Source organism: Varanus komodoensis, unplaced genomic scaffold (genome assembly GCF_004798865.1).
Source record: "Varanus komodoensis strain SLA01 unplaced genomic scaffold, ASM479886v1 scaffold9, whole genome shotgun sequence".
Lineage (NCBI taxonomy): Eukaryota > Metazoa > Chordata > Lepidosauria > Squamata > Varanidae > Varanus > Varanus komodoensis.
This window is the reverse complement of record NW_025336598.1, coordinates 20,435,823-20,450,482: the sequence shown is the minus strand read 5'-3', so window position 1 is coordinate 20,450,482 and position 14,660 is coordinate 20,435,823. Positions and strand designations below refer to the sequence as shown.

The following is a 14,660-nucleotide window of genomic DNA, read 5'->3' as shown; positions in this document are numbered from 1 at the left end:
CACATATGTTGACCACTCATTCCCACAAAAACTGATTATTTGGAAGCTGTTACATCATCACAATAATTAGAACAATTGTTTTCCACTCAAGTATACTGCTGTTTATTCCCCACTTGCAACAAATGCTTTTAACACTATGTGGAGCAAATGGTGTGGATATTTATTAGCCTAATTTTTGTGTGTTACAGGAAGTCGCACCACAAGCACACCACAAAGCACAGCGAAGGAGCATGACGCATGCGCACGCAAAGTCCCACGGCATGACGCTAACCTGCTGCCATAGCGTTGTGCTGCCGGCATGATCTTAATACCAGCCTGCTCAAGCCTTCTTAGCTTCCGGAGCTCCTCTGGGTCTCTTTCAGTATTCCTGAGTCTTGCTGCTTTGTTTGCAGCATGTGCAGGAGACTGATGGAAAGGGTCTCTTTGGCTTGTGTCTGCCTGAACAGGTTTCACAGAGGGGGCTGCAAGGGAAGCTCTGCAGCCCAAGAGCACTTCTTCGGATTGTACCAGTAACTCGTTTTGTTCTTCTTCTATAGTTTCAGGGTGACTTTGGCTATTAAGTCATATAGGGCAGATGGTTACACAGTATGCTCCTGTTTCCTTAGCTGTTGCTATTTGGGATTATGCAGGCCAGATAAGTCTGTCCCACATCAAGAGATACTTTTTTATTATTATCCTTGTTAAATGTAAGTATTCAAGAAAGAGAAATGTTCCATTACACAGACATACTGCAAGACATTGCACTCACATTTTATGAACATGCACACATATGAGGTAGGTTCTAGACTAAAACAGTTGAACTGAATTCCCATTCAGACCAAAGATTTTGCTTGGAACTAAGCTCAACTAATTCAGTCTTGATCCAACCAGTTCTTAGAATGAAAAAGGAAAACTTTTTAATATTAAGGTGTTTATTAAAAAAAAATAAAAACAAAAAGAGGTGGGAGGGACAATCCACTTTAACGACCATACATGACTCCAGTCTGGTTTAAACAGTCTGCAAGTCTCAGCACAGTATGCTCCTGTGGATGCGGACACACAGATGCTCTTCCCTCATTGCCCTGCATGCATTTCCAGTCCCATGAGGAAGGCTGGGGAGATATGCTTATGCCTCCCCGTTATGTTGCCACAGCCCTTAAATGGCTGGAGCTGAACGTCTCTTACAAGGAACCTGCTGTACTTGTGTAGACACTCCAAGTGATTTAGAGCATTTTAACCCACACCTGATGCAGTGGGATCCCCCACTGTAATAATTCAGCCCCAGTGACTGGAGAGATAAAGGGGCAGGTGTGTGACAGAGAAGGCAGGCCTATAAATGCGTTCTCCATCCACAAAGCAATTTGAATTGCATAAGGATAAGCGAATAGGTCAATGGAGGAAATAAATTCTGACCTGGGAAGACCATGCCACCAAGCCCCGCTTCCCAGGGAAAGTGAGTTGTTGTGGCTCATGGGAATCAATGCCAGGAAGTACATGTCAGTGTGGATGACACCTGTCTGTGTGGATGAGCCAGATCAAATGCTTCTTCACCTGAGATCCATCTTGCTCCTGTTTACACACCGTCATCAATGTCCATTTTACAGAGTAGTAAATGAAAAAAGGTGTCTGAACTAAGGACGCACCAATCTAGATTGGGACAAGGGGGAGACAATGGCGGTGAAAAGAAAGAAGGGGAAAGACAGTGGCAACAGGGATGGAATTCAAGCAAATGTGATTCCAAGGATTTGTTGGAGATGGTTACATCAAAGGTGGATGGCAAAAGTGGATTTGTGAGAGATTTGAAGAGGCTGCAGCATCCACAGGGACAATCTGTGTGGAATCTTTAGAACCTCTAAGAGATGTACATTGTATGAACTTAAAACAAAGTACTTCTTAGGACAAAACATGATTTGGATGCCAGGGCCAAGGCCTTACCTGAAGGGTCTTTCTCCTCCGAGTGGAGAGGTAGCCGTACTCCAGCTCTTCCTGTACTCTTCCCGTTCAGCTTTCTTCTTCCTGAGAGGAGCTGGAATATAGGCAGTCTGGTTACTCTTATTGGGGAGGTATTGGTTAAAAGGCACAATTGATTTGGGTTCACCGTAGGATATCCGTCTGGCAGACATATCGTCTTTTTTCACATCAGGCAATTTTCGATGCGGTAAGTCAGATTCAGAATCACTGCCTCTCCCTGTTTAAAAGAAAGAGGCAAAATTAAGTACTTAATCAAAATGCACTAAGTTCAGAAGCATTATACTTAGTGCAGAAGATTCATCCCCTTTCCCCCTCTAACACCTCATTTCCAAGGTAAAAGTACCAATTGTCCACTGATACCACCATCTAGGAAGGCTCTTCAAATCCCTAAAGAAGCATGTACGTTCCAGTCTCAACTGGGAAAAAAGATAAGATTGTGTATAAAACATACTGTGTTCACTCCATCTCGAAGCTTTGCAATGTCACAATACAACATTCACAAGGCCACATGTTGAAAATTTATTTCAAACCATGCTCAGGTCTGGATTTGGATCAGAACCTGCCATGGCTGCCCTGTGCTGTGAGAGCGAAGGAGTACAACTCTTTTATTCTCTCAGATGGATTTTGATAGCATCAGCCACAGTGTCCTTCTGGATAGACTGTATGAATTGGGATATGAGGACACAATGCGGCAGCGGTTCTGCTCCTATTTGGATTACGATTTCCAAAAAGGGGTGCTGGGGAATTCTTGTTGCGCCCTTTGGGAATTGTACCATGCAGTCCCTCAAAGGTCTATTTCCCCCCATTCTGCTTAACGTTAACAAGTAACCATGGGGGAATTTACCTAGCAATGTGAACTGGGATGTTACCAATATGCTGATGACTCCCAACTCTGGTTTCTCCTTTTCAAATCACACAGTTTTGAAGCAGTTCCTTAGTGTGGTTATGAACTAGATGAGGGCCAACAAACAGTCCCAGACAAAACAGTGATGCTTGTGGTGGTGCTTTGCCTGTCTAGTTAGGTGGTGTTTAGCCTGGTTTGAAAAAAAATGCACAACCAATCCCTAAAGGAGCAGATTCACAGTTTGGAATATGTGCTTAAACCCATCACTGTTCCTGTGCTACAGGGATGAGCAACACAAAATTTGGCTGCATGCAGCCCCTAGTGTAGCTGATAATTTCCCACCAACATTTGATGGCAAGCATAAATTCTCCTTTTTAAGTTTCCATAGTGGCATGCCAAGACCATTTTCAGAGGCAGGGTGGGCCTGGGGGAAATACTGGTCTTTGGACAGCCTAAAGTTGTCCCTCCCTGCTGCACCTGGACAGAGAGAGCCACGTGACTATTTCTATTCCAGTAACCTTCTGTTTGGATTACTACAATGCAATACACCAATGCGCCAGGCCAAGATCTTTTTATTTAAAAGTTATTTTAATTGTTAATTTATGAATTGTATTTATTGGGTTTTTATGTACATGCCAAGATGTTTCCAGTTTTTTAACTCTAATTATATAACTATTTATTTATGTTTATTTATTAATGTTGTAAGCCGCCCTGAGGCTTTTTGCAAATGGGGCAGCATAAAAATGGTTTAAATAAATAAAATACAATAGAGTTACCTTTGAAAATGACCTAGAAACTTCATTCATTCCAAAATACAGCAACTAAATTGCTAACTGGGACTGATCAATGTGAACATACAATTGGTAAAGGAATCTTCAATGAACAGCTACACTATGGATAGAGGTATATGCAATCATAGAGGCCTCCTTGGTGCATTAGATCGTCACAGCCCATCTCATCTGGTATTTCAAGTAACAGCAAACCAGATGCCATTGAAAGCTCACACACAGGTCATGTGAAAGTCATCCATCATTGTTTGATATTCAAAAGAACACCATCCCAAAGATGGAGATTTCCTGGCCAGCAGACACAGAAACATCTTTCTTGCATGGACTAGCATATCTGAAAGGGATATTTAGCAATGAACCTATGGCCAATCAACTGGATGATTCAGAATTTAGGCATTACAAGGAGAATCTGTACCACTGTAGACTACAAAATGAACTCAGAACAACAGTCAACATTCCCTTTTTTCCAGGAAGGGAGTACTAAAAAACATGAACAGAACAGCCCAGATATTTTTTGCTTCAACTAATCAGGTTTGAAATGTGCTTGAAAAAGCATTGGAAAAAAAAAGTGGAATGGAAGAACAGCATTCCTAGGAGGTCTTTGGAGCAGTGAAATAGCTTACTGGACAAAAGATTTAGCACAGGAGCATTCTAAATTCCCTTTTTGTAAAGGAAATGTTATAAAAGTGCATAGATAAAACTTTCAGTTTTTGTCTGAGTTTCTTATCTTTAAAGATTTAAAGTTAAATCTGTCACAACTTTGACAGGTTTTTAAAAGTTTGCATGAACATTCATGTGTGCTTTTGTTTGAATTTTTCCTAATATAAGCAACTTTTGAATACAACTTTGCATATTATGCACCTTTTGTGCAAACAGTTTTCCATAATACAATACAATGGATTTAAATTATTATTTTCATGAATATATTCATTCCTGACCACACCCTTCTATAATATACACAGTTTTACATGTATTTTTAAATGGAAAACTCCTTTTATTTGGAGGAGTTTGGAGACGTGCACATTTTGAAGAACAGGGTCAAAAATGTGCAAATAAGTAAGCCTACATTAAAATGAGAACCAAATTAATTTTTCCCACATCCCTAGCTTTAACCATATCATAACAAAATAGAGACTATGCAAATACATGCATTTTGTCCCTAGTACTAATACAATAAGGAGAGGCAATTATCCATAGATCCACAATGGACAAAAGCAGGAGCTGTTTTGGGGATAAACCAAGTAATTGTAGCAATAGTTCTGATCATCTTATTGTGTATTTACTTCTTTGTTATTTAATGCTTCTGTTTATGAAAGTCAGACAGTCTAAGAAATAGGAGAAGGACGTGACCATAACTTCAAAACTGACATTGTTTGGTTTTAAAAACAAGAATGTGCTTCTTAACATATGTCTTATTACTTCCATTGAAATGCAAGAAACTAATGTTCTATTTCAATAGTAATACAATGCAGGTGAACTGTGAAAATTCAAATGTTCACTCAGTTTTGAAACTTGCTGGGTGATCCTTGGTCAGGCACTGTCTCTTTGCCTAACCTACCCATGGGACACTTTTGATGATAAAAGGCAGGTAGCTCTATATATGAAAACTTTAGCTCTTTAAAGAAAGCAGATACAAATGAACTGCTAAATAAAATAAACCACAATTCAGCATCATCATAAACCCATTAAAGCCAGTGACCTTAAGCATGATTAAACCTGTGATTTATTATGGATTTAAACTCTGAGCTCAAGTAGCACTTTGGACACACACAAAGAAATATATTTTTCTCCTTCAAAATCTTTCTGTTATAATCTGATTTAGGTTACAGAACCGGAGAGAGATGCACAATATTACCATTACACAAGTGTCAGAATGCTTAACTTTCTTTATTCTCTGCCAACTAATTTTAAAATGCTAAATAAAGAACAATTTTTATTTACTTTTCTTTCAGGATAACTCACATAAGAAGTGGTTCCTCTTCCTTTGCAGTCATCCTACTCATTCCAAGCAGTGTTTCCCCATCCTGGTAGTCTCACTGTCTCTCCGTCCCATTTTATTAGTCCAACCAATGTCTGCCTAACATCTTCTTCTACTTCAGACCCAAGAAGCAGCAACTCATAAATTAAGACTGCTATAGTGCAACTTCCTACCCACCCCACAAACCCATAACTGCAAGTGAGAAAGGACTTTAACTGAAATGTGAGCAAAACTCTCCAAAAGCTTTCAAGCCATAAATCAAAGCAACATGGGATTAGCAAGGCCCATCACAATTCCATAGTTGACACCAGCCCATCAACCACTTTGTACCCAAAGAGTCATGGATCCCTTTCAACTGGATCCCTGGGGAACACAGCTTACCATCACTGCTTCCTCTTAGCACCACATCTGGAGATGGCGTCTGCTGAGAGCGGGAACCAAAGGAATCAAGACTATCAAAGGAATCATCTCTACCATGGCGAGGGGGAGAAAGCGAGTCACTGCGTTCAGAGTCCCAACAGTCTACATAGCCACTGTCGCGGATGCTGCGCCTGGGGCTCTCAACATCCTCAGGGTCCTAACATAAAAGATGAAAGGGAGAAGTCCTTAAAGAAATCTACTTACACAAAAAGTACGATTTCTCTGTGCAACTTGAATGCATGCAGCTATGGATGAAGACAAACACTCTTTGAAGTGAATTAAGAATGGTATCATGGAATCATTGTTCCTTCAATGTTTACACAGTTTTCTTGTACCAAAGCTGTCCCTGATCAGTAAGTTTTGCATGTTTTTGGAAGACTATAAAAGCCTGTTAAACCAGAAGCAGCCACAGGACTAAAGAAATATGTGCAGGTACCATGGGAAGCAACATATCTCGCAAACAACTTCCAATTCTCTTTAAAAAAATCTCACTGTCTGTTTCTAGCCCTGTTTACCATTTTCTCTCCTTCGCTCTCTTTCCCCCAGACTTTCAAATAACTAGTAAGAGGTGGCTGTGAAATGGAAGATAAGATCCACACCAGTGAACACAAATAGTTGGAAGAAACTTTGAAAAACAGTGTTACGCATTCTACAGAAGAGAAGCCAATGTTAATCTGTCACAACCAGGATTCCTGTGGCACTGTAATAAGCTAACACATTTACTATGGCATGCGTCTCTGCAGGTTGGAGACCACTTCAGGCAGGTACAGGCTTACGTATATGCCACGTAGTGGGGGCTCAGGGAATGGGACTGCAGCATCCTTCATCCATATCCTCCTCGTATAAGCCACTGTCCATAGCATATGGGCAAAGGTATCTTGGCTTTACGTTATATGCAAGACATTTCTAACCTCACCAAACAGATCACTTCTATTAGTCTGGAGCTCTGGCAGTCAGCATTTGCTCTTGCTGCTTTTGGCTCCGCCAAAATAACAAAGCTGGAAGCATCCGCAGCTTCTTTCTACCTTGAAGAGAAATCCCAGTTTTTTCCCCGAAACAATCGGCAGTGGGGGAAGAAGAAGAAAAATATGCAAAACGCTTTTCCTGATGCCTCTGAAGAATTCAGTCTTGCTCTTTGCTTGTTGCCAGCTCCTGGCTCTGGGGGATATGAAAGCACTTGTAGCTGACCCACATGTTCAGAGCAGTGAGAACAATGGCTGTCTTTGACAGCCTCGCGATTATAAATTCTTTCCAGTGCAAGCTGCACATACTAAAACACTGAAAGCTCCCAGAGAGGGAAAAGGTCAGTGGAAGCCATCCTCAGCCTTGCATTATTAGGACATTCCCCCTTGTTTCGACCTGTATCTTACCATCAGTTACAACAGCATGGGGCCAAGACAAACAAAAATAAGAGCCTCTACTGAAAGGCAAACTTTCTGAAGTTTTTTCTTCAGCCCTCCTCCCTCTGAATGAAAAAAGTGAGGACACTATTATCACTCATGTGGAGCCATCTGAAAAGCTCAGATGGCAAGTTAAATAGGATACCTTCTGGAGTGCACTGGATTGTAATGCTATTACGTATTAATGCCAGTTAGCTCTGCACCATCCACAAATCAAACCAGAGGTGTCGTGCATTTCATACATCTTTTTCAGTGCTCCTGTTAAACTGAAGTGGTAATTACCATTACCATTATTTACTGGTGAGATGCATGTGAAAGGTGTACTGGTATATTGCAGGGATTCTTTGAGGAATATTGCAGATATGCTGCACCCATTTTAGAAGGTCTCTGTCACTAGGAGTCAAGAGTGGAGGGCTAGGTCTCCAATTACAGCATTTCAAGTTCCTATCCTATGCACAGTACCTGGGAATATGCTCCACTGAAAAGAATGAGACTTTCTTCTGAGTAGACATGCACTGGATTGCACTCTTAAGAAGTAAATAGGAAGCATATTCTTACATACAAGAAAGGAAAAGAGGTACCCAAAGAGAGCTTTGTGTTGGTCATGAAAATTCTATTTCTTACAAGATAGGTCAGGATTATTATATCCATATTGCTTGTGAAAGCCTGGGCTGTGTGCCTCTCAGGTTGTCTCCACTGCCTAGTGAATGGCAAACCTAAACTAGGAACTTTAAACTTGATTACTGAGTCTCTCAGCTGCTCCACCCCAGCAGATGATTCTTTGGGAACAACACAAGTGTCACTGGAAGAAGCAGCTGAGAGAAAGGAGCACAGGAACTGCCATGAGCTTTATGTAGGAAGCAGGACTAGTCACCTCTCAAATGCCCTACACACTTCCCAGGGAGAAAACTTAATTAGGGTCACTGAAGAGCTGGTTGTCAAAAGTACCACGCATGGCATGCTTAAAGCCAAGGTTCCCTGAGACCAAGCTCAGAGATGTAAAATAATATGAAGAGAAATGCACTCTTTCATGGTTTTGTTTCTGAAGTCTGGTTTAGTTTCTGTAGCACTCATTACTGTAGAAGTGACTATTAAGGACTAAGAAGTGTGTCGTTCTTCTATGACAGACATATGTGAACTAAATTCAAATCTTGTATTCCATACTCCTAAATTGCCACTTCTCGTATTGTCTCTAACTGGGCAGTGAAATTAAACAAAAGTTGGCAGGTTGTTTTTCCCTTAATTTCAGGGGTGCAAAAAGTGTGCATGTACCTCCCCACAAGCTCTGTCTAACAGCTCCCAGACCCACAGCAGTTCCAGATGGAATGCCATTCCCAGAGTGCCCCCAAAGCAGAGGTTGACGGTTCCTGCCCACTTTAGGGGATACTTTTAAGAATGAGTTCTGGCTTTATGGCAGCTACTACTCAGCATGTTCCTAGAGCATTTTTCCTTGGTTGTTGTTGTTTTAGTGTGTTTGGTGGCTGCAATACCTTAATCCTTTTGCTGCAAGATCTGTTTCTCCTGGGTTGAGTGTGAGACGAGTCAATGTGTGTGTGAGAGAAAACAGGGCATGTAAGTTGCATATGGTTATGCATACATACATGCTTGTGCTCCAGCAAACGCTCAGTGCAGGTCTTACAAGGTACGGTATGGAAACGTCTCCATCCCACAACTCATTCTGCTTAGCCATTAAGAGCTCAGGCCAATATGTAAAGATTTTCTCCAAGCAGGACCACACCAAGGGTAAGTCCACCTGGACACTTGGGAAGGGCCCATACACCAGTAGGCATCCACTGACAACAGCCACCTTGGGTTCAAAATAAATAACACAGGATGCAAAACACAGTAAGCTTATTTTGCATTCATTCAAGATGGCCAAGTACTGTATAATATTAAAAATTCATACTATAAACTGCTAGAACAGACCACAAAGCCAATCCCTATTCAAACTCCTTGCCTCCTCCTACACAGTCCCAACCAATCTGACATCTTTCCCAAATTCTCTGAAGTTCCACATCTTGCATACCAATAGAATATATCTAATCCTTTGGCAAGCTGCCAATTTTTGGAAAAGCGAGAGAATGTTTGACTATTGTGGAAACATTCAGCAGCATGAGGAATGAACATCAGATGAACGATCCAGTAACACAGACCACTTTTCATTCATAAAACTTCTCAAACATTTAAAAAACCCTTTTAAGTGAGCATTTGAATGAATTAAGAAATGAATGAACAGACTTGTAGAATAAAGCCTTGGTTCTGAAATTGTAAGTTTTCTTAGACTGTCATTTGAATAGAAGTTTAGTTCAGTTCGGTGTTATCTGACATGCCAAGAATTTAATAGGGCACGAGGGTGTGCATGAATGAACCAGCTATGAGGATGTTCATCTCTTCTTTCTGTATAATTGGATGAGAGCCATGGCTTAACATCCTGAACTGTGAGGCAGAAAGTAAACCACAGTCATAGGTTTACTAGCTGGCTTTTGACATAGTAATACTGGCCGACCATGCAAGGCTGTAGAAGGATTACCAAGGTAATAGAAGTGGACTGCTTTGAACATTAAAGAGGTACTATTTAAGTGCAAGACATCGCTGCTTATTATGGCAATTCACATGTTAATATGTACGCAGCCTCTGTGTTTGCAATCTACTGTTACAGCCTCACTTCAAACATGTGGTTCAATTCCTTTGCTTGCATCTGTACTATTACATACTTGTTGAACCGAAGATCTATAGCATGGCATTCCATAATGCAACAGTTATCACAGCCATCTGGATAAAATCAAGTCCACAGACACACAATAAAGTAGACATAACAGCCACATTGAAGATCTCTATCCCCAACAATTTCACATATTACAAGCATACTGAGAAAAAAAGATTACATTACAAACTTTTTGTTTATTATCAAGTTGATCTGATTATTCCTGTTGGAAGTTTAGATATATAAGCAACTGATTATGAGCCAGATGATCTATCTCTGACCCATAGATCCTGCCCAGGGTATGATAGTGCCTGAAGCTGAACATCTGCTTTTCCTAATTAACAAGGTCCCCTACACATGCTTTACTGAAATAAATAGGAGCTACGTAAGTATTCTTCCCTTTTAACACACAACATTCACTTGCCTCCATTCCTGGGAGCATGCATTTCTGCAAAGCCTTGATCAAAAGAAAAAGCCAATGGGCAAGGCAACAGTGTCCCACCACACCAGTACAATGCATTCCTTTTTAACGTAGGAGCCAAATTTGTCCTCCAACCTAAGTTTGAGGCAGAAGTGGGGCCTGAGATACTCTTTTCTAATGGCTCTCACAGAATCTCTTCGCTGATGAAAAATTTTACTCTAAAGCCAAGAGTGAAAACAATTACATGATCATTAAAACTGGCAGAATTGATACATGCAGAAACAACGGTGGATATACTTGAACAATAGTCATTGTTAACAATATTTAAAGAAAGAAAGGCTGCACTGCATCCATTCAGAATCTGTACGAGCCATTAGCAAATAAGCATGTTTCATTCCACTGTCCATCATTCAGTGCCTCTCTAATAACAACATCTACTGGATGTAAGCCACAGTATTTGGGAGAAATTCAAACCATTAATAGTCTATTAAAATTCTATTTTATCCCCAAAGTGACAAAAATACCTTTCTCATCTGGGTCAGCAATCCTTCAAACTCCTTCAGGTTCAGTGTTGCTCCGCTATAGCAAGTACTGCTGTTGGCAGTTTTCCCCAGCCAATAGATGGTGATTAAAACCTGAAGAATTCAGAGAACATTAATTGTGCAGGGAAACCCATCCAAATTATTTCATCAATTCAGTACAGTAGCTTTGACTAGCTGCCTCTCACACTTTGTACATCATATTTAAAATACAATCCTTTGCATATTTATATTGTACATGATAAATACATAGTTAGATCAGAAGTCTGCCATTCCCGGGCATGTAAGATTTTTTCCTGTCCCAGCATGCATAGGATTGCAGCTTAAGGATGAATCCTAAACACACTTTATTAGGAGAAAGTGCCATTTAACTCAGCAGGGCTTACGTCTAAGTAGATATTTATAGTATGGCACTGTAAATAATTTGACAGAGTTTTTTAAAGTTTCTATTTTATGTGAGAAACATGAAGGTTACACTGCTGTAAAGACTTTGTAGTCACATTAGCAGGCTGTTTTGGTAACATATGTGATACAGAAACAATAGAGCTCTTTATCAAATCTTGTTCAACAATCCCTGGGTGGCTAAAGAATGAAAATCTAAGTACACTCTCCCCTCAAGAGTCACAAACATCAGAGTGTTGAAAAAGATATAACAGTGGAGCTAACATTTCTTACATTGCTATAAAATTTCTTACATCGCATTGTTATCGTTCATAAAATTACATGATATTAAAATAAATTGCCACTGTCTTCCATAGGGATGCTGACAGTATGCCAAATGTTTATTATAGTTATTAGTTGAATCAATCTGCTATACCAATGGGTGCTGGTTAGAGTTTTTAAAATATCTGAATCATAAAAATAGGCAAATTACCAGTTGCTGAGGACCACTGCTGTGTTGCATTCATGCCCCGCCTGTGAGCTTCCCACCTGCATCAGCCCAGCTACTGTGCAAACAGAAGGCTGGCCTGCATAGGCTTCAAGTCTCATCCAGCACCGCTCTTATCTTATTTACTTAAGTCAACTGCTTCTCTATATCTTTCAAAATCCACAGTAGTTTATAGCTGTCTTTTTCCTTTACATGCACCAAGTCTCTGACTTGTGCAATTCGTTATGTGCTTACAAAGTCTGCACCAAAGTTTTCTACACAAGTGCCTATGGCAGCTAACGCAGAAATGCACTATTACAGCACAAAAAAAGGACTCTCACTGAAAGATCATGAATTTCCCAAAGCTTCCTTATAAGTTTATGGCACAGATGAAATTTTCAACAGTTCTTCACTGCCAATACTTGACCTGGCTCATGAGGCACAACAACCACACGTGGTGCGCTGTTGTGACATTCAACCCTAGTGCAGTTTCAACACGGTGGCTTGTTTCTCATACACGAGTCATTCCAAGAACCCATGGCTTGTTGGCGGGGTTTTGGGGTGCCATCATGTCAGAGTTGCCTAGAAGAATGTCTGAACCCAGTCGGACAACTTCATTGAGTGTTCTCAGAAAGAGTTGGAACACTGACCAGCAAAAGTGCCAAAAACCTCTGCTGCTCCTCACAATCTTATGACTGTCATTGATCCTCATCCTTTGTCAGTGCCTTCTGCCTCGTGCTCCCAAAATTCAAAAAGAAAGGACGCCAAAGTGTGTCATCAATGGATTTGCAAGCTTTTTTTTTTTTTTTTTAATCAGCCTCGTACAAGTGCACAGACATGAAAATCTGCTGCTATGGAATTTATGTAATTTCCCCTTCAGCTTTACTGCTCTGCCATAAATTTGGATTTAAATGTATTATCAATCACCTTCACTGTCTCACCTTGTGCATATGCTTACTGATCCACCTCACTGCTCTGTAACCCACACATATACCTGACAGTTAGTAAGGGAACCAACAGAAGAATGCAACTGCAAGAGAAATATCTTTTGGGACAGGTATGGTTACTTTGGGAATAAGTGAAGCAGTCTTTAAAGAAAAAAAAAACTGTGATTGCAAGTGAAGCACCAAGAGGAGAATGAAATTGACAACAACATTAATAAATGGGGGAATTGGTAGGCTTGGATAAACTGCAAACAGACAGGTCCTAGAGCATCACAACCACCTCAGCCTTTCCACACATGTATTACCATATTCATAAAGGTTCGAAATATTATTTCCATTTGGTGATCTGAGGTATGGTGGAGGAGTTTCCCTTGAGAAGCAGTAACCCCGGAAGAACATTTGCAGAAAGGGTGCTGATGCATGGGCCAAAGAAAGGTGCATGAGATTCATGCTGGGGAGCCAGCAGGCAGACTGAGGAAGGAAAGAAGCCAATGCAAGCCTCAGAAAACCTAATCATCTATCAGGTTGTCAACAATCAATCCATGGTGGTTTATTCTCAGGGTAGCTTAACATGACCTATGAACTGGCCTATCGTCTCCTAACCACTATGCAACCCCCTGTCAATTACAAAACTCCACTTTGCCCAACTAGCCTTAACCATGGTGTGGGCTAACCAGGGTTTGCTAACGAACTGCAGAGCTTGGTAATGGTTAAGAATGAAGAGAGAGTGGAAGAATCCACCCTAAACAAGGAAGGAATTAGGGCAGAGTCTGCTCCAGAATTCTTAATGATAGCTAAGAAACAGGAGTGGTTGTACATTAAAACATGTTATCTACAGTGTCCCCTAGGTCCTCAAAACCCATTTAAAGGTGTTCCCCCCATCCTTACCTGGCTTTTAGGGGGCACAGTGTAACTACAGCATTGAGGGGCAATTGCACAGGAGAATTTGATGAGGGGGAGATTAAAAGCTGTAAGTTCCAAATGCAGGAAACATAAATACAAAGGAACTCAATCCATCCAGGGATAGAAAGGGATTGGAATAAAATGAAAAGTAACTAGAGAATACTAATCTAAACAAGAACATACAAAGCTGCTCTCTACTGAGACAGATCGCTGGTCCATCTAGATTCACCCTTGTCTGCACTGGCTGCTGGCGGCTCTCCAGGCCCCACCAAGCATTGCTGGGGTGGAATCAGAGCACTTCTCCATGCAAAGCACGTGCTCCAGCACTTAACTATGGCCTCTCCACAACTGGGGGGGGATACACCCTAATTGGGCAGAGATACAAATTGTTCTGAACCTTGTAATTTTTAAGGCATGAATTAACTTCATACTCTGAATTTCAGTATTTATTAAAGAAAACAGTTTTCTTATTTACTAGCTCCAGGTGCTGTGCTTGGGATCAGCCTAGATAACAATCAGATAATTGACAGGAAAGTTCCACTTACAGAAATAAATTCATTGTGGGTAGGGAAGGCGTGTATGTGTGCGCGCGCACGCATGTGTGCATGTGTGTGTGTAATGATGTGAACTGAAACTATTTCCACTATTCTACCATTTAGGAAGCCAAGGTTTTCATAACACACTTCCTGATGAAATATTTCAATTAGATGGGAGTTAACTTGATTCAGACACTAATCAAAATAATCTTTTAGGCTGTCATCCTTTGCTTTAACTGCAGTCAAAATAAGTAGCCAAATTGTATGGCACTGACAGTCCCAAAAATGACTTGCAATGTTGGAATATAAGAGAAGTTTGGAAGGGAAGGGAAGGGAAGGGAAGGGAAGGGAAGGGAAGGGAAGGG

The 14,660-nt window shown here is 40.8% G+C and overlaps 1 protein-coding gene across 3 annotated transcripts in view; it reads right to left on the bottom strand.

Annotated features, from left to right (window-relative positions):
• The window catches only part of LIMCH1 (LIM and calponin homology domains 1), a 233,810-nt gene that overhangs the window by 67,630 nt on the left and 151,520 nt on the right, over positions 1–14,660 (bottom strand). For all 3 annotated transcript variants that reach the window (XM_044418200.1, XM_044418199.1, XM_044418201.1), the window contains exons 6-8: positions 11,030–11,140; positions 5,942–6,137; positions 1,915–2,167 (exon numbers count right to left, since the gene is read on the bottom strand). In XM_044418200.1, the coding sequence (XP_044274135.1) occupies positions 1,915–2,167; positions 5,942–6,137; positions 11,030–11,038 (458 nt within the window). In that variant the 5' untranslated portion in view covers positions 11,039–11,140. The remainder of the gene's footprint in view (positions 1–1,914; positions 2,168–5,941; positions 6,138–11,029; positions 11,141–14,660) is intronic.